This window comes from Rhinoderma darwinii, chromosome 3 (genome assembly GCF_050947455.1).
Source record: "Rhinoderma darwinii isolate aRhiDar2 chromosome 3, aRhiDar2.hap1, whole genome shotgun sequence".
In the NCBI taxonomy this organism is placed as follows: Eukaryota; Metazoa; Chordata; class Amphibia; order Anura; family Rhinodermatidae; genus Rhinoderma; species Rhinoderma darwinii.
Genome location: NC_134689.1, coordinates 115,865,949 through 115,886,238, shown reverse-complemented (window position 1 = coordinate 115,886,238; position 20,290 = coordinate 115,865,949). Strand labels below are relative to the sequence as shown.

Below are 20,290 nucleotides of genomic sequence, written 5' to 3'. Positions count from 1 at the left end.
GCCTTTGTATGAAATCAGAGGCATCTGGGCATAGTATGGCCCATGAACTTTTATGTGAACCATATTATCCTGCACCTCCTGGTTCCCAAATATAATGCCAGAACGACATAATTTCTGACACAAATTCTTTGACACTCATCCATGCATGGCATTCGTAGAGGAGGGTGGGGATGTAACTTTGTATAATAACCAATCCGGGTCAGCGTGGAAAAAAAAAAGGATACTGGTGGCGGCCATTATTGGTTGTCACCACCCACCAATTTAGAAGATAAATCAGACATTGTAGAATAAAATATCCAAAGACTACAGAAGCGGACAGATCAGTGATGTATTTTATAGATTGTAGGTGGAAATATTGTAAAAAAGTGCATTTAATAAACTTGTGTGTGAGCACTGACACATTGTAGGGTATCAGCTCTGATAATATCAATTACTCAACGATGCACATGCTGGAATCCCACTGCCAATATTCAGAATACACTGCGCTACATTCTCACTTAGAAAATTTACAAACCAACCATTCAGTTCATGCCTATTGCTAAATTAGCCACAGCCGTACAGATTGTGAAAATGGATACTCTGCCCCATTCTGCAGCTGGTAATGTTACAATTTCACAATTCTCCATTGAACTATTAATTGGGGGATTCCATTCCAAACTGCGTTGAAAGAACAAGCAAACAAACAGCACATATCAGCCAGGTCTGTGTGCCGAGTGTGAGAACAGAGCCGCTGTGCATCGTGTTCCCAGTCTGCAAACACAGTCCCTGCATGTGAAGTCAGGGACACAAAACAAGAGGCACAGAACAGAAGGCAAAAGGGACAAGCTGGGCCTTTGTTAACATTGTACTCAGCACCTTTAGAAATCTAACTGTACATTGGATTTGGCCCAGCCCTATTGGAGAGGCTCAGAGTAGGTGCAGCTTGTGCCCCACTGACACTGGGGATAGTCCACGAGCAGCTGCATTTGCTACGTCTCGCCACACAATGCTTGGCTCAAATAGACTGGTAAGTTCTCCAAGAGACAAACATGGGTATTAGAGTTATGTGATCAGGCTACCTGGTGCTGCTATATGTTCTGGACAGACCGTGGGTATAAACTGTGATTATATAATATGGGCAGTCAGTGGGCATAAGTTGTGTTTATATGCTATGGGCAGTTAGTGGGCATAAGATTTGCTTATGTGATTTTGTTAATCCATTGACATAGCCGTAAGCGGTTAATCAAATGTGTATAATTTATCACGCCATTGAGGATATGTGCATGTAGTAAAGCATGTTACCATTCCAGCCTTGTGTATGAACAGATGCTATGTAGGATAGATGCCTTGTATGCTAGCAGAAGAAATGAACCGAGTTCTAGCTGTATGTATGGTTTTGCCTTTACGATGAGTATTTTGCCACGTAATATTGAAACTTTACACGTATGAAGTTTTATTTCCATAAGGGAATTGGATAATATTTTTGAATAAACTTAATAAAGAAGATATGGCCTTTACAGGTGGCTAACTAAGTTGTGAAGGCTGTAATATATAATATACTAGCATGTAATACCTAAAATATATCAACAGAACACATATACACATAGCCTGTAATAAATATAACACTAGATTGTGTTTGTAAAGCAAATGATACAATAAACTGTAGCTCGTAATACACATAATACATCTGAGAGAAGCCTGAAATATATATAAAATACATCGGATTTTAGCCTGTAATACATATATACATCTGATATTAGCCTGAAATATATATAATGCAACGGATTGTAGCCTAATACATAAATACATCTGATTGTAGCCTGTAATACATATATACATCTGATAGTAGCCTGAAATATATATAATGCAACGGATTGTAGCCTAATACATAAATACATCTGATTGTAGCCTGTAGTACATATATACATCTGATTGTAGCCTGTAGTACATATATACATCTGATAGTAGCCTGAAATATATATAATGCAACGGATTGTAGCCTAATACATAAATACATCTGATTGTAGCCTGTAGTACATATATACATCTGATTGTAGCCTGTAGTACATATATACATCTGATAGTAGCCTGAAATATATATAATGCAACGGATTGTAGCCTAGAATACATATATACATCTTATTGTATCCTGTAATAACTTTGACAGTATAATGTAATAAAACATTCTACTGTAACCAGTTACATATAATATAATATTTTAGGCGGTAATACCAGTAAAACATCTAATTGTAAAATGTAACACATATAATAAAAGTAATAGTAGCCTAAAATACATCACATTGTATTCTGAGATATATATATATATATATATACATACTTTATATAGATCCACATATGCTACAGCACTTTACAATTTCGAGGGACCTTGTACAAACGAAATCAGATATTACATAATGGCAAACTAATTATCAAATCAAATGAGGCGTGAGGGCCTTGCCCTCAAGAGCTTACAATCTATTAAAAAAATATGGAGTGACACAAAAGTTAAAAGTACTTGTTTTGCACAATGGTTTTGCTGTCTTTTATACGAAATGGGTTAGTACACAAAGTGTCATGAGCTAGTCGCCTAGCTAGTATCTGTGTATGGACAGATATGAAGTGCATTAGGGTGCAAGGAGTGTGAGGGATACTGTTTAATGAAGGGGTCAGGTATTTGAGCAATAATGGTGAGAAAAGTAAAGAAGTCAATTTATGAAATACGGAAGGCTTGCCTAAAAATACGTGTGTTTTAGGGCACACTTAAAACTCTGGATGTTGGAATTAATCTAGTTATCCAGGGGTAGCGCATGCCAGAAAACAGGTGCAACACAAGAAATGTCCTGGAGATGGGAGTGGGGGGATCGGAATATGGAGAATGTTAGTCTTAGATTGTTGGCAGAACGTAGAGCATGGGTAGGGTGGTAGTCAGAGATGAGGGAGGAGATGTAAGAAGGTGCAGCACTGTGGAGAGCTTTCTGGGTGAGAGTACTAAGTTAAATTGTATTCTAAAGTGAATGGGCAACGAGTGCAGTGACTGGCACAGGGTAGAGGCATCGGTGTAGCGGTCAGTCAGAAAGATGAGCCTGGCTGCTGCATTCAGGATAGATTGGAGAGGGGAGAGTTTAGTGAGGGGAAGACCATTTAGTAATGAGTTACAGTAGTCAATATAAGAATGAATCAGAGCAACATTAGGAATTTGGCTGCTTCCACAATAAGAAAAGAGCGGATTATGGAGATATTTTTTAGGTTTTTGACATGACCATGCAAGTGATTGAATAACAAGGAGTAAAGAAAAGACCTGTCAATCATAACTCTAAGACAGCGGGCATACTGCCTAAGAGTTATGATACACACAATGAAATGGAAACATTAGATTTAGGTTGGTTAGTAGATGGTGGAAATACAAAGTTTTTGAAAGATTTAGTTTCAGATAGAGGACATGATGTTAGAGACAGCCGACAGATCATCATTTGTGTTTTGTATTAGAGCAGGGGTGATGTCACGGGAAGAGGTAGATAACTGGGTGTCGTCAGTGTAGAGATGGTACTGGAAGCCAAATCTGCTGAAAGGTTCTCCAATATGGGCTGTGTATAGAGAAAAGAGGAGCGGACCTAGGACTGAACCCTGAGGAACCCAAACAGTGAGGGGAAGAGAATAAGTAGAGCCAACAAGTGATAACTCGCTGATCGCACATTTAGTTTAAGACGAAAACCAAGAGAGATCAGTTTCCTTAAAGGGGTAGTCCCAGAATTAATGGAAAAAAACAAAACAGACATAATATAGTGCATAACAAACTCTTTTCATTGCTCTGCTAGATTTTCTTCAGGCTGGCAGCTCAGGGGGCGTGTCCTTTTCACAAGCTCCTCCCCTCCCTGTCATAGCTTATAGAGGAAAATCATTGTTTCACTGCCTCTGCCTTCTCTCTAGGAGAAGCTTTATAATGCCCCCCATTACATGTCTATTTAAATGGTTACCGACACAGGACGAGTATGCTCGCCCTGAGCGGCGAGCACTTCGCGCATTAGGACGAGCATACTCGTCCTGTGTGACAGCCGTCTGTGCGCGCGATCGAGAGCGGGGCAACGGCTGTAATACACAGCCACGGCCCTGCTCTGACAGCGGAGAGGAGACAAAACATCTTCTCTCCGCCGTTAACCCTTTGAACGCCGCGATGAAAGCTGATCGCGGCGTTCAAAGAGGGGGGACTGCACATTGATCGCGTCACAGAAAATAACTGACGCGATCAAAGCCCATAACTCATATGGCGAGACAGCCCAGGGTCCATTGAAGGACACCAGGGACTGTCTGAACATATTTCCTGTTGTTAGGGCATACGGAGGTATGCCCTAACAACTGCCTGTGTACGATCAGTAACAGGCTAATGTACTGGTATATAGATCTATGCCAGTACATTGCAGTTACAAAATCAAAATGATAAATCCCTTTATAGGATTAAAAAAAAAGTTAAATGAATGTAAAAAAAAATTAATGATAAATAAATAAAAAGTGAAAAAAAATACACAGAAACACACATTTTTAATAATAAATAAACATTTTAAAATATAAGTCCCAAAACATGAAATAATATAGACATATTTGGTATCGCCACGACTGTAACAACCTGTACAACAAATGTATAACATTATTTATGATGATCGGTGTAGGGTGTAAAAATAAAAAATATTAAAACTGCTGCGCAACTGCTTTTTTTCTGCATTTCCGCCAAAATAAAAATTTATAGAAATTAAACGATAATGTATTTGTACCAAAAAATGGTACCTACATAAAGTACAACTCGTCCCGCAAAAAACAAAAGTCTCATACAACTACATCGTACAAAAAATAAAAGAGTTGAGCGTCGGGATGCAAAGAGGGGAAATGTAGAAAAATTGCTCTGTCCTCAAGGCCAAAATTGGCCGTGTCCTTAAGGGGTTAAAGGGAGAGCCCAGCCCTATATGACTCAAGATGAGGGAGAGCCTGCAGCTTACACACCGTGAGAAGAGCAGGAGAGGGGAGAGCTCATTGCTGTATCTTAGGAGTGCTGTATGCAGGCTCTCTCTTCATCTAGATAAACTGCTGGCTCTCCTGTGTGTTTATAAGGCTGGATTCGCACAAGCATGTTACGTCCGTAAAGGACGGAACGTATTTCGGCCGTAAGTCCCGGACCGAACACACTGCAGGGAGCCGGGCTCCTAGCATCATAGTTATGTACGACGCTAGGAGTCCCTGCCTCGCTGCGGGACAACTGTCCCGTACTGTAATCATTTTTTCCTGACTAATGAACTGACTGCTCCGTTGCTGTCTTAGATGTCCCACCTCTTGAACGGTGCCATTGTAATGAGATAATCAATGTTATTAAATTCACTTGTTGGTGGTTTTAATGTTATGGCTGAATGGTCCAATCTACTCGAAATCACAGAAAAAAAGACACATACTTACCGATACAAGGGCAGGTTAAAACACAATTCCCAGCAGCATGCAGACAAGCCACAATGTTATTTGGGGAGGTAACAAAGGTACAAAACAGAGACAAACATGCACTCACAAAGCGTTCATCCATGAGGTGGGTGGCTGTTTGGTATTACAATAATGTGTCAGTCACACGGATATGTGTAGTGTACCATGCTGGCTAGCGGCCTTTTAGTAATGCCCATACTACTAGATCAGACAAGCTGCCTAGGACATTCTAAGTGGACCACACACAGTACTGACACCCTATTCTCCCCCAACAGTACAATGCCAGACTGCATCCTGCAATTTTCTGTGGTTTGTTTTTAATGCTAGTGTAGGGACTCTAAGGACTCTTGAGTCGTGGGTTGCCAACTTGCATATTTTTCCAAAATATCAACTTATACCTCAGGTTTATCATTTTTGCAGGATATTGTCTGGCCTTGTGATATTAGGAGAGAACGGGGTGTCAGTATGTTGTGTGGTACACTTAAAAGGTGGTGGGCAGCCCATCTGATTAAATAGTAACGAATAACCCCATTATGTTATAAAAACATTGAAAATACCAGGTACATTTTGCGTTAAATTAACTGAACTCTATATAACCACTTATCATTTACCTTAGGTACTACTCAACAAGTGGCAGAATAGGCTGTGCAATGGTTTTAAACTCAACTTAGTCATCAAATGGAAGTAATTCTTCCTTACTTCTAGTATGTTAAGGCAGTCATATGGAAGTGCTCAGAGAGCAGCGATCCTGACAGGACTAAGAAATATTGTGTGTGTTGTGTTTTCTAGCTATTCATATCAGGAGGATGTTTATAGGAACATGTCACTTGCTAGTTTATTCTAATTCAGGTCTGCTTAATTTTTCCTGCCCAGCGATATTCATTAACACCTGAGTGCAGGAAAGACTAATTTATCCTAAAAATATAAACATGTATTTTTTCCATAAAAATATTTAAAATCGCAAAAAAATAGCAAATAGCAAAAAAATACCCATTAAAAAGCTCATTCATTATATTTAATAGTTGTGCTTAACCAGAGGCGTAGCTAGGTTCTCCAGCACCCGGGGCAAAGATTCAGTTTGGCGCCCCCCCCCCAACCTCTTTCCCGACATCTCCTTCCCCCTCACCGTGTTTGTTTTCTCTACCAATCGACGTGTCATTTCTTTTTATTTAACGCGAGCATAAAAACATTTGTACATTTTACAAGCAATATGGTTCTATACACAACACCAGAACCAAGCTCAGTACATAAATACAGCACCAACACAAATACAGCTCAATTTAGCGCAACCCCTGCTGTACAGGTTTGTACGGCGTAAAACTACAGCTCCCAGTATGGACAGAACAATGATAAGGATATGCTGGGAGTTGCTGTTTCACAAAAAATAAATCCTGTCATAATCATCTCGCTTCAGATCATACAGTGACTACAGTGCTGATTAGAGGCAGAATAAACATTTACATTAAGTGACTCACCGGTGACGTCTCAGATTCTAGTTCTTTTTCTCCATCCGGTCCAGACCTCTATGATGACTTCTCCCGGTCACAGCCCATTTCTGCAGTTTGCTGCTCACATGTCTTCAGCTTCTCACTTTTCCAACATTTCTGCACTTATAAATAAAGATAAAGTTCTCATTATACGACACACTACGCCCCTAAATATAATAGCGCCATACACTGCACCTCTAATTATAATAGTACCATACACCGTGTCCCACACACACACACTGTGCCCCCTGTAGATAGAGCCCCCTGTAGATAGAGCCCCCATATAGCCCACCCCTGTATATAGTGTCCCACAAATAACTCCCCCTATAGTGCTCTACAGGTAGCCCACCCCTGTATATAGCCCCCTGTAGATATAGCCCACCCCTGTATATAGCCCCCTGTAGATATAGCCTACCCCTGTATATAGTGCTCCACAGATAGCCCAACCTTGTATGTAGCCCCCCTGTAGATATAGCCCACCCCTGTATATAGTGCTCCACTAGATAGTCCACCCCTGTATATAGTGCTCCAGATAGCCCACCCCTGTATATACTATATACAGGGGTGGGCTATCTGTGGAGCACTATATACAGGGGTGGACTATATGTACAGGGGGGCTATATACAGGGGTGGGCTTTCTGTGGAGCACTATAGGGGGAGCTATATACAGGGGTGGGCTATATCTACAGGGGGACTATATTCAGGGGTGGGCTATATATACAGGGCTGGGCTATAGCTACAGGGGGGCTATATACTATATAGCCCCCCCTGTAGCTATAGCCCACCCCTGTATATGGTGCTCTATAGATAGCCCACCCCAGTATATAGTCCCCCCTGTAGATAGACACCCCCCCATAGATAAAGTCCCCCCGTAGACAAAGTCCCCCCCCCGTAGATAAAGTCGTCGTCCCCGTAGATACAGCCACACACTTTTATTACAATTGAAAAAAAAAAAAAAAACTATTTAAACTCACCTTAATCCCGCTCCCACGCCGTCCGGCAGCCATGGAGACCTGCTCTCTTCTGCGCAGTTCTCCTGGGGGTTGAACGAAGAGTCTATGAAAGGCGCTGATTGGCTGGGCAGGATGACGTTCGCCACTCCTGTTGCTCACGGTGTCTCCGTGGGCAGCTGCCCCGTTTCCCTAGCTTCTGTGTACCCGTCTGTTTTGTCTGTCTTGCACTTACTGAGCCTAGGGACCGTCGCCCAGTTGTACCCCGTCGCTTAGGACGGGTCGTTGCAAGTAGGCAGGGACTGAGTGGCGGGTAGATTAGGGCTCACCTGTCTGTCTCCCCACCTTGTCGTTACATAATCACAGGCCCATATACCTAGTCTACCCTGGTCCCTGACACATCTATGGACCCCCTTGAGACCCTGGCTCAGCAGATGCAGGGCCTCTCCCTACAGGTCCAGGCCCTGGCTCAGAGGGACAATCTGCGTGATGCTTCCCTGGTAGTGCCCCCCACCTCACCTCTTGAACCCCACCTCAAGTTGTCTGACCGATTCTCAGGGGACCGGAAGACTTTTTTCTCCTTTCGGGAGAGTTGTAGACTCTATTTTCGCTTAAAGCCCCACTCCTCAGGTTCTGAGAGCCAGCGGGTGGGTATAATTATGTCCCGGCTCCAGGACGGGCCCCAAGAATGGGCCTTCTCCTTGGCTCCTGAACTTTCCTCCGTTGATCTTTTCTGCTCTCGGGCTCATTTATGACGAGACTGACAAGACTGCCTTTGCCGAGAATCAGCTGGTGACCTTACGTCAGGGTAAGAGACCTGTAGAGGAGTATTGTTCTGACTTTAGGAAGTGGTGTGTAGCTTCTCGGTGGAATGACCCTGCCTTGAGGTGCCAGTTTAGATTGGGTCTGTCGAACGCCCTGAGAGACCTGCTAGTTAGCTATCCCTCTGCTGACTCCCTAGATCAGGTTATGGCTTTAGCGGTACGACTTGACCGACGTCTCAGGGAACGACGACTTGAACGTTTTTGTGCCTTCTCCTCTGACTCCCCAATAAACCAGGTCCACCTAGAAAGGGTCCGGTGGCGCCTCATAAAAGGGGGGTACTGTAAAGGATTTGCCAGACACAGGTTCAGTCTGCACCTGCTCCTATGTCTGTGAGACTGACTCCATCTTCCACCACTCAGGATGGCAGGCTTAGGAGTGGGAGAGCCTATCACAGCCTGGCCAGACGGAGCTAGTTCCCGCCCACTGTCTATTTATACCTGCCTTTCCTGTTCCTCCTTTGCCTGTGATTCTTCTATGCTTGTTTCCTGGCTTGCTGCTGCTGCTTGTACTAATGATCCTCTGCCTGTTATTGACCTTGGCTTTCTGACCACTCTCCTGCTCAGCGTTGTGTACCTCGCTCACTCCTGGTTTGACTCGGCTCGTTCACCACTCTTCTGGCTCACGGTGTCTCCGTGGGCAGCTGCCCCGTTTCCCTAGCTTCTGTGTACCCCTGTCTGTTTTGTCTGTCTTGCACTTACTGAGCATAGGGACCGTCGCCCAGTTGTACCCCGTCGCTTAGGACGGGTCGTTGCAAGTAGGCAGGGACTGAGTGGCGGGTAGATTAGGGCTCACCTGTCTGTCTCCCCACCTTGTCATTACAGAAACTATGTGTGTAGTAACTGCTCTTGCGTTAATCTCTAGTGATCGACTGAGAATCAAAAATCATTTTACGGCCATTTGGATAATATGAGAATAGCTGCATCCTATCCTATAGTAATATAGCTAGAAATAACTATTGAACAACCACTAGTTTGTGGTATTTAACTGTACAGATGCCTTTTAAAACAATGATGAAATGGGTTGTACCAGAATTGAATATATCACCTATTGACAAGATAGGTGATAAGTGTCTAATCGCTGGGTGCCTTACAACTAAAACTCCCAATGATCGCGATAACGCGTGTCTCGAACCCCTTGTTCCTCCTCACTGTATACGACCGCATTGAGTAGGACATTTAATGGAACGGCTGTTTTCATCATTCTCATAGACATTGAACGCATTCAAGCGCCTCCTCACTCCAGGGGGGTCCAGTGCGGAGGAACAATTTGTTTGCGATTGCAGTTCTCGCGATCGGTGGGTTTCCCAGTGCTGGTGTCCCCAGTGATCAGGCAACTATCATCCCCTTTAAAGTGAATATTCACAATTATCACATTAAATTACAATTACATTAAAGGTTTTTTTTGCGTTCAGTAAAAATCTGGTAAGGGGTAAAGCCATTAAAGAATAAAAGACCCAATACTCACTTGAGAAAACCACCAGCATTCCAGCAGAGTTGCGGCAATGCTCCCCACCACTCTTTGTTGACAGCGATGCAGCGCTGACGTGCCCGTATAACCACATGATCGCTGCAGCCAATCACTGGCGTCAGTGGTATATGGCACGAGACCGCAAAGGCCAGGGATTGGCTGCAACGATCACGTGCGTATACGGGATCGTCAATGCTGCAGCACCCTTTACAAAAAGCGACGGAGTGCTCTGGAGCAGCTGCGTTGGAACGCCGGGGCATTTGTCAGGTGAGTAATGGCTCTTTTACTTGTTTTTGGCTCCCCCTTGGCTGGATTTTTGGTGAATGCAGATAACCCCGTTATATTATAAAATTCTTGCTGCCTACAGCCAACACTTGGACATACACGTTGAGACTGCATTTACATGTATCATGGGAAAAATTAGCTCAGAAAAAGAAAATGGATCAAAGTTATAATCACTGTATCCAAATAGAGAAATTATGTCCTTTCAGCTTGGTAGGGGGGTACCTAGATTACTACTATTATTTGGTAAAATATTTAGTAGTGATTCAATAGAAAACTACATTGACCAGGGTCTGTGGCCATTATCGGCTATCCTATATGCAGGAACAATTTCAATTAGACATGATTAAATGGCCTAGTGAAAATCAAACATGTTAAGAATTATTATTGATGTAGACAGATTGCTAGCGGTAAACTGGAAAATGACAGTTGTATGGTAACCATTTATACTGATGAAACTTTGTCTACCCTCATAGCTCATTTTGTATGCCAGTTCTCTCCTCCTCGTCCATGTCTTCAGCTCAGACACATCGAAGCCTTCTAAAAACAGGAAAAGAGGTCAAACCAAAGGAAAGGAGAGTTCTCATGGGAAGACATCTCCAGACCCTGTTCTAGGAGTAAATTCTTTTGCCCCTTCACAAATTTATAGTTTAGTGGAGGAATATGAACAAAGTTTAATGGAGATGGTGAATCAGCTACGAAATGGCTCAGAATCCTCTGGTGGAAAATGTGAAGTGAACCTGAGGCTCTGGCTTTCTAACAGAAGAAGTCTTTCACCCTGGACTTACAGGTACGTTAACCCACAGCTAACCAACATGTTTAACTGGCTAATAGAAAGGCCTATATAAACTCGCTGAGCTATGCTGTTTCTGTAACTCCCACAGTAGTGAATGGCAGTTACAGATGAAGCGTATCATGTGAGCTACGCGGTTTCCGTAACTACTATTCAGTTCTATGGGAGTTACGTAAACAGCTCCCATAGTAGTGAATGGCCGTTACGGAAGCAGCGTTCAAGTCTGCTAGGGGAACAAACAAAGTGTAAAAAAAATCTTAAAAGTAAAAAAAAAAAAAAACAAAACACTTTTCCCATTTTTCCCCAAGCACAATGAAAAAATTATATTTAAAAAAAAAATTGGTATCGCCGTGTCCGTAAAAGTTCGAATTATTACAATGTGCGATTATTTGACTCGCATGGTGAACAGCATAATATTTTTTTATTTAGAGGACCAGAATCGTGTTTTTTGGTCTCCTTATGCGGTCAATTTTTTTTTATAAAGAGTGATCAAAAAAATCGTATGTAACAATAAAAACTACAGCTTGTCCCGCAAAAAAAATAAGCCCTCACACCACTCAATCGATGAAAAAAATATAAAAGTTATGGCTCTCATAAAAGTACTGGAATCTGGGTTGTGGCTATAAAACCGAACTAGAAAGTGTAATTAAACATTCAACAAACTTCTGACATATCAAGTCTTGATTGGTGGGGGTCCGAGCACTGAGACCCCCACCAATCGATAAAATAAAGCGGCAGAAACACTCGTGTGAGCGCTGAGCCGCTTAGTTTCGGTTCTGCTTTTTCCGGAAAGCCGATGTAGCGGAGTACGGGCTCATTGAATTTCTATTGAGCCCGTACACCACTACAATCGATTTCCAGAAAAAGCCGAACTAAATCGAAGCCCTCACACGAGTGTTTCTGCAGCTTAGTTTTAGCGATTGGTGGTGGTCTCAGTGCTTGGACACCCACCAATCAAAACTTCTGACATGTCACTATGACGTGTCAGAAGTTTATTGACCACCTCTTTCAGCAGGATAATGCGCCCTGCTAGACTGCAAAAAATGTTCAGGAATGGTTTGAGGAACATGAAAAAGAGTTCAGGGTATTGACTTGGTCTCCAAATTCTCCAGATTTGAATCCAATTGAGCATCTGTGGAATGTACTGGAAAAGCAAGTCCGATCCATGAAGGCTTCATCTCACAATTTACAGGACTTAAAAGATCTGCTGCTAACGTCTTGGTGCCAAATACCACAGGACACCTTCAGAGGTCTTGCGGAGTCCATGCCTCGAAAGGTCAGAGCTGTTTTGGCAGCACAAATGGGACCTATACAATATTAGGCAGGAGGTTTTATTGATATGGCTAAACAGTGTATATACTATGTACTCCATTATAGAGAACCTCCTTGACATCTAACATCTCCAAAATTAACCTTGTAGATCACTCATTTTTCTTATCAACCCAAGAATCTAAAATCCCTCTCAAATGCTTTTCACCACATTGGGTTATTATAGTCACTTTATTCTCATTCCAAGTTTCACACACACTTTTCCTCTATTCTGTATGCCCTTTATCTTTTGCCAGCCGGCAAAGAACGTGTCAGGACTCAGCTCACATTCAATTTTCAAGTAGCTGGGTCAGTTACTAATTGAGGTGCTTGGAAACCCTCTAAATACTCAGGCAGAGCAAGATAATGTACTTTAGAAATACGTTTGTGTCTGCTTTGGGTACCGTCTCACCAACTTTATTTGCAAATTGTGGTCATCAGCTTTTTAAGTAAATGAAAACAAACACAACTCTAGAATATGAAGTTCTACTTCAAGAGAATTACATATTTGAGGGAATAATCAGCCTAACAAATGAATGCTGTTGCCACAAAACAGCTATGAAAGTGAATACATTACCGTATTTTTCGGACTATAAGACGCACCCAGGTTTTAGACAACAGAAAATAGGAAAAAAATTATTTGTTAAAAAATAATTTATTCTGTTTCACCACATGCTGAGAGCCAAAACTTTTTTTTATATTTTTTTCATCTATTGAGCGGTGTGAGGGCTTATTTTTTGTGGGACGAGCTGTAGTTTTATTGGCACCATTTTTTGGGACATACGATTTTTTTTATCACTTTTTTATTAAATTTTTTAAGCGCTAAGGTGACCAAAAAACGATTTTGATGTTTTAAATTTTTAAACTCACCGTACGAGTTAAATAATGGTATATTGTAATAGATTGGACTTTCACAGACGCAGCGATACCAAATTATTAAATTTTTTACATTGTGCTTGGGAAAAAATGGGAAAAGTTGTTTTTTTTCAACTTTTCACACTTTATTTTTTTTACACTCCTGAAAATGTATCTAACTTTTTATTTTTTTTTACACATTTTATTAGTTCCCCTAGGGCACTTGAACCAGCGGCCACTTGGTTTCATGTGGAGTTACTGAAACAGCGTAACTAGGTGAGCTACGCGGTTTCCCTAACTCCCATAGTAGTGAATGGCAGTTACGGAAGCAGCATAGCATTCGAGCTACGCTGTTTCAGTAACTCCACATGCAATCAAGTGGCCGGGAGAGCTCAGAAAGCTAGAACGGGGTTTAGGGGGCCACGTTCTAGAGATAGGTGCGGGTCCCAGAGGTGACACCCGTATCTATCTGACATTTAGGACATATCCTGTGGATATCCAAAGAAGTAGTAGGACAACAGCACACGTCTTCAAATCATCAAAGTGGTTTTATTGTCAAGACATCCACAAACGACAAGCAACGTTTCGACCCATAGTGAGTGAAGGGTCTTTGTCAAGCCTTCACTCACTAGGCTTGACAAAGACCCTTCACTCACTATGGGTCGAAACTTTGCTTGTCGTTTGTGGATGTCTTGACAATAAAACCACTTTGATGATTTGAAGACGTGTGCTGTTGTCCTACTACTTCTTTGGATATACATCGTGCTGGAGTGGGTTTGCCTGGCTTGACAGCGTGCACCGCACCATACTCGGGACTAGTGCTGCTTCAAAAATCTCCTTTTTTCTGATATCCTGTGGATATGTCATAAATGTCCTTCATTGAAAAACCCCGGTCGCTATTGACCGTGGCATTTAACTAGTTATAGGGGTTTGTCATAAAACACATGTATCCCCTATCCACAGAATAGGGGTTACACGTGAGATCCGACCGCTGGGACCCCGAGCGATAAGGAGAACAATGTGCCGAAAGTCACCCAAAGCGCTACATGTGAAGCCTGGACTTCCGGGTTCTGTGTACGGCTTATCTGTACAGCAGCTCCATAGAGATCAATGGAGAGACGCTCGCGCATGCGCAGAAGAATCCCATTGATCTCTATGAAACTGGCGGACACAGAACGTGGAAGTCACAGCTTCTCATGCAGCGCTCTTGGTAACTTTCGGTCCCCGTTCTCCTTAATCGATTACACATGTATCCCCTATCCTGTGCATACACCCCCCCCCCCCCCCCACTGCATGATGTGCTGGCACGTCATGGTTCGGGAAGGGGTTAAGTAATGAATGAAGCGGTCAGGGGGCCCGGCGATGACTGCGGACTATAAGACGCAGGGACTCTGTAGCAAGATTTATTCTTGCTAAAAACTGTGTCTTATAGTCCTAAAAATACGGTATGTTATATTGTAGCTCTTAGTATATTATTAAAGTATTATATACTTTATAGGCTAAAATAAAAGAGCATTAGACATGCTCTAACTTCATATATATGTCACGATCTGTGGGTATGTGTACCCACTGGGCCGTACTGCCGTAGCGGGATATTAGCTGGCCAAACAGTGTACCAAGTCAATGTCTATATACTCCAAGAACAAGGGTACCTGTAGCAGTTGAGACCGTAGTAACGGCTCAGATGGGACTTCGGCAGCAGACACCAGGCGTTGTGCAATACAGCAGGCGTGACCGATGGCACAACTCGATTCCAACTTTCTAAGACACAGGAACAACGGTAGCACAGGATACAGGTACGGTAACAGGTTAACACTAAGGGACTATTTGCAAGACTAACACGGGTAAACACAACAACGCTCAGGCAATGAATCAAAGGGGAGAGACCTTTTTATAGTCCAGGGTGATCATGGGTTAATTGATGATTTTCATGTGCGCGGAATGGCCCTTTAAGGCCGGGCACGAGCGTGCACCCTACGGGACACAGAACGGAGCGAAAGTGAGCGCTGGCGTCTCCTGGGGAGGAGATGCAGGCCAGCGCTCACAGATCCATGGCTGCGGCCGTCAGGGGTGAGTAATCCCAACGGTCTGCGGCCGTTACAATATGCATATTAAAGCTTGGGCCCTGAGTCCTAATATTGCGGGGCCACACCTGTAAAAATAAAAGGAGGGGGGATTCTTTCTAAAAATAAGTTGTGGTCAAATAGGAGGAATATTTAGTCTATGTACCTATCCCAAGTCCATGAACGTGCTGTCCATAAACAAGCTTTACCCTGCCTGCCTAGTGACTTCAGAGATACCAGTGATTTTGGATTGAACTTATAATAGTGTAGGTATAACAATGTAAGGGCATTTCTAGTGCTTGATTAGTTTAGTCTTATTGGAGTTTTTTTTAATTCCTCTCTAATGAAAGGCACAATTTATTACAATAACTATAATAAGTACATTCTATGGGTAAACAGAAAAAAAAAAAAAGAATAAAATCAATGCTTATAATAAGATTTGGAAATATACTCCTACTTCTATACCGGTTAATAGATTAAAAAAATAAAAAAAAACTATAGGGCACTATAGTTTTTGACTTTTCAAGGCATAATAGAGACTCCCACTCTGTGGAGTAACAGGAAAGACCCTACAGACTACAAGTAACCTCTCCTAAGTCTTCTTGGAGGGAAAGTGAAAATGTTTATGATCAGGGTATGTAGCAAATGGCATCAGTCTCATTTTGGCTCCTAAAATATCTCTAAGGCCCCATGCACACGACCGTCAAAAAACTCCCGTAATTACGGGCCCATAGACTTCTATTGGCCACGGGTACCTCCCCGTATGCTTACAGGAATGTGCCCGTGCCGTTGAAAAATATAGAACATGTCCTATTTTAGGCCGCAATTACGGCACGGGCAGGCCCATAAACGTCTATGGGGCTCCCGTAATTACGGGTGACTACGTGTGTGCACCCGTAATTACGGGAGCGTTGCTAGGTGTCGTCAGTGTATAGTCACTGTCTAGGGTGCTGAAAGAGTTAAACGATCGGCAGTAACTCTTTCAGCACCAGGGACAGTGGCTACCGATCACAATATAGATAAAGCTGTAAAAAAAAAAAAAAAGACGTTCATACTTACCCAGAACTCCCTGCTTCTTCCTCCAGTCCGGCCTCCTGGAATGACGTTACAGCCCATGTGACCGCTGCAGCCAATCACTGGCTGCAGCGGTCACATGGACTGTGCGTCATCCAGGGTGGTCGGACTGGATGTCAAGAGAGGGACGCGTCACCAAGACATCGGCCAGGTAAGTATGAATTTTTATTTTACTTTTATTACGGAAAGGGCTGTCTCTTCTCTCTATCCTGCACTTATAGAGAGAAGGGCTGCCGATTACTGCAGTGTAATTTTGCAGCGAAAACGTGCCCGTAAATACGGGTGGAATATGAGTGGAATACGGGTGACACCGGACCCGTATTTACGGGCACGGGTCCATAAATACTGGTGCAATACGGGTCGATTACGTGTGACCAAGTACCCGTATTTCCGCCAGAATTTACGGGTGGACAAAAATACGGTCGTGTGCATGAGGCCTTAGGCCCCATGCACACGACTGTGCTCGTAATTACGAGCATGGCCGGGCACGGCCCGCCAGCCGTTATTCCGAGCCGTGCTCCCATTATAAAGTATAGTAGCACGGCCCGTAAAAGAAAAAAATAGAACATGTTCTATCTTTTTCAACGGCACGGGCACCTTCCCGTGAGAAAACGGGAAGGTACCCGTGGCCAACAGAAGTCTATGGGCCCGTTATTTCGGGTCGTAATTACGACCCGTAATAACGGGTGTTTTTACGGTCGTGTGCATGAGGCCTTAGACTGCATAAAAATCCCAATGCATTTTCGGATACGAGTTTTCAAGTTCCCATGACTAGGGGTCCATAAAAACAAAAAAATCTGAGAAGCAGGAGTGAAAAATATTTTGGTATTTTATTATTGACATTTACTTCACAAAATCTGTTAGGGTTTCTGACAGCTGAGAATTGCGGGTATTCATAGACATGACATGCAGGTTTCTCAGTGAAAGGAGGCATCTGCCCAGACTCCTTATGTGCCAGGATCATCAATAAATAGACTTATCCAAATAAGTTGTAAAATGTCTGTGTGACATACTCTTCCATTTGATATGTGGGTGAAAAAGAAAAACCACAGCGCACATAGTGCATGAACCTGTATAAAATGCAATATGTTTGGATGGAAAAGTGGTCAATAAAGCTCACCTGATACAGTTGTGCTAGGAACACAACATCCAAATAAGCGTAGGCCCAAAACACACCAATGAGTGATGGTTAGACACAGTTGCAGCCTGGATCCCAGACTGGGCCGATTCCGTCCAGAATAATGGAGTGGAGAAGATAAAATAAAATATCGGATCCTTTTTAATGGCGCAACTGGACGAAACAAACTGTTTTTCAAACAGATTGACAAAAATCATTAGTACAGTATGGATAGGCCCTGGAAAATTGGTTAGCGCTGTTTTACTATTTTATCTAGTAGCACCAGAAAAAAGGATCCGATATTTTATTTTATCTTCTCATACACTTCCATTTGACATCACGATCCTGCACGGCCCTGAGTGGACCGAAACTGAGATGTGTATAGCTAATTCTGCATTTTTTTTTTTGCAAAAAAATGTAAGTATTACAAGTTATATAATAAGTTATTGTTGATAGAATGTTCCCACTTTAGATAGGTTATAAGATCCAAAGTTATTATATAACAAATGACTTCCTTGAAAAGTACAAGGGTATTAAATAGGCTGTATGAGATTACAAACACATGGCTGCTTTCTTTCAGAAATAGCACCACTCTTGTCCATGGGCTGTGTCTGGTATTGCAGCTGAATCTCATTCACAACCCTATTAAACATTGAGGTCGGAGCAGTATTGTCATCCTGATTAGGTTTGATCAATATTCATAGAATATTTGTTTGTCTCCTTCCAGTATAAACCATGATGAGAACCGCATCCCAGTCGACATACCAGAAGCTCGATGTTTGTGCTCCGGCTGCATCAATCCTTTTACCATGCAGGAGGACCTGAGCATGTCCAGTATTCCCATCTATAGCAAGATACCTGTACGCAGGCGGTTTTGTGAGAACAGCTCCCCTGGACTAAAGGGAAGAAGAAGGAAGAAGTGTCACAAAGAATCCACTGCAGTGATGGAAAATATAGCTGTAGGCTGTACCTGTATCTTCTGAAGACAGTGCTGCTTCCCCTTATACTCCCATATCTTCATTCCTATATATAATATAGTAGCAATGGGAAAAAGTTAGTAATTCAGTGGCAGAACATATGTGCACTGTGTACCATTCTCCCTATACACTGTATAAATGTTTCAAAGATAACTTTTCATCTATTTATTTCAAAACCAACAATTCTAAACATGGCAGACTCGACAGACGAAAATTACCGCAAAATCATGCATGTCTTTAATAAAGCTTGAGACAAACATATCTAAATAAAAAAAAATATTGAAATCATAATTGAAGCATAGTTTATTAATAATCCCCATGTATATGATTAGTAGGTTTGCTGGATATTATTACACAATATAATATTTATGCTTCGTATATTGTACAGTATGATAACTATGACTATTGAGCCGTCTTGATTATAGTAAAGAAAGGAGGAGACCTCCAGCTCACCAGTAGTTGCGTCTCCAGACACCTCGCACGGATCCCCGCTACGGCCAGCGGTAGGTATATCAGGAAAAAGAAAGAGAAAATCCAGCGCTGTGTTTGATTAAAAAGGAAAATTGTTCCCAATTTTATTGAAAAAATGGTTAAAAGTTACACGGAGACGCAGTCTCAAGGTGTATATATAGCGGGCTGGATGACCTTGGCCTACGCGTTTCGAGCAAGCGTGTTGCTCTTAATCATGGCAAAAAGGATATGAGTGCCCCCAATGCTGTGTCTGCTTTATATACAAAGCAAACTACTATTCCAGAGTCAGCATAGGCTGACATTGATTGATAATGAATTCCGCAGGTGGAAACTTTAACCCATGTAGTGAACATGGGTGGAGTGTGTTTTCGTTACTTTGTATAACATGGTAAATTGGCTCTGAGTATCAGCGATCCACTGGTTGGTTTTTTACAAAACCAGAGCACTAATATAATGCTCTGGTTTTTCACATCGTATTTATTGAACCTTGGATCGTTTGATATTGATTTTATTATGAGTACTGGCCAGAAATACAAATTGAGATAGTCAGCGAACAGAAAATAGACTCAGCATAAAAGGGGCAATACAATGTTCTGTTTAAATATTATATACAAGCAGATGTCTCGTTGTTTTTGTTTATATCCTAATGTGATTCAGATATATTAGAAGCTAGATTACTAGATCATGATCTGTAAATGTCTTTTTATATCTGTATTCATTTTTACTTTTATTCTTATTTCGCTTGTTATATATTTGGAATGTTTAATATATGTTTGCCCCTTTTATGCTGAGTCTATTTTCTGTTCGCTGACTATCTCAATTTGTATTTCTGGCCAGTACTCATAATAAAATCAATATCAAACGATCCAAGGTTCAATAAATACGATGTGAAAAACCAGAGCATTATATTAGTGCTCTGGTTTTGTAAAAAACCAACCAGTGGATCGCTGATACTCAGAGCCAATTTACCATGTTATACAAAGTAACGAAAACACACTCCACCCATGTTCACTACATGGGTTAAAGTTTCCACCTGCGGAATTCATTATCAATCAATGTCAGCCTATGCTGACTCTGGAATAGTAGTTTGCTTTGTATATAAAGCAGACACAGCATTGGGGGCACTCATATCCTTTTTGCCATGATTAAGAGCAACACGCTTGCTCGAAACGTGTAGGCCAAGGT

At 42.1% G+C, this 20,290-nt stretch overlaps 1 protein-coding gene across 1 annotated transcript; it reads left to right on the top strand.

The window, feature by feature from the left end:
- Positions 1–715: 715 nt before the first annotated feature.
- On the top strand, positions 716–18,787 carry IL17B (interleukin 17B). The gene is made up of 3 exons (XM_075860042.1): positions 716–1,006; positions 10,924–11,237; positions 18,385–18,787. Exons 1-3 carry the CDS (start codon positions 986–988, stop codon positions 18,638–18,640), a joined length of 591 nt encoding a protein of 196 aa, XP_075716157.1. The 5' UTR covers positions 716–985; the 3' UTR covers positions 18,641–18,787.
- Positions 18,788–20,290: the final 1,503 nt, after the last annotated feature.

What these genes read in the sequence shown, in the direction of transcription:
- IL17B (XM_075860042.1), top strand. Translation starts at nt 986, where the DNA reads ATGCTTGGCTCAAATAGACTG. An exon ending in TGCTTGGCTCAAATAGACTG is followed by an intron (nt 1,007 to 10,923) that starts GTAAGTTCTCCA and finishes CTACCCTCATAG; the next exon opens with CTCATTTTGTATGCCAGTTC. An exon ending in CTTTCACCCTGGACTTACAG is followed by an intron (nt 11,238 to 18,384) that starts GTACGTTAACCC and finishes GTCTCCTTCCAG; the next exon opens with TATAAACCATGATGAGAACC.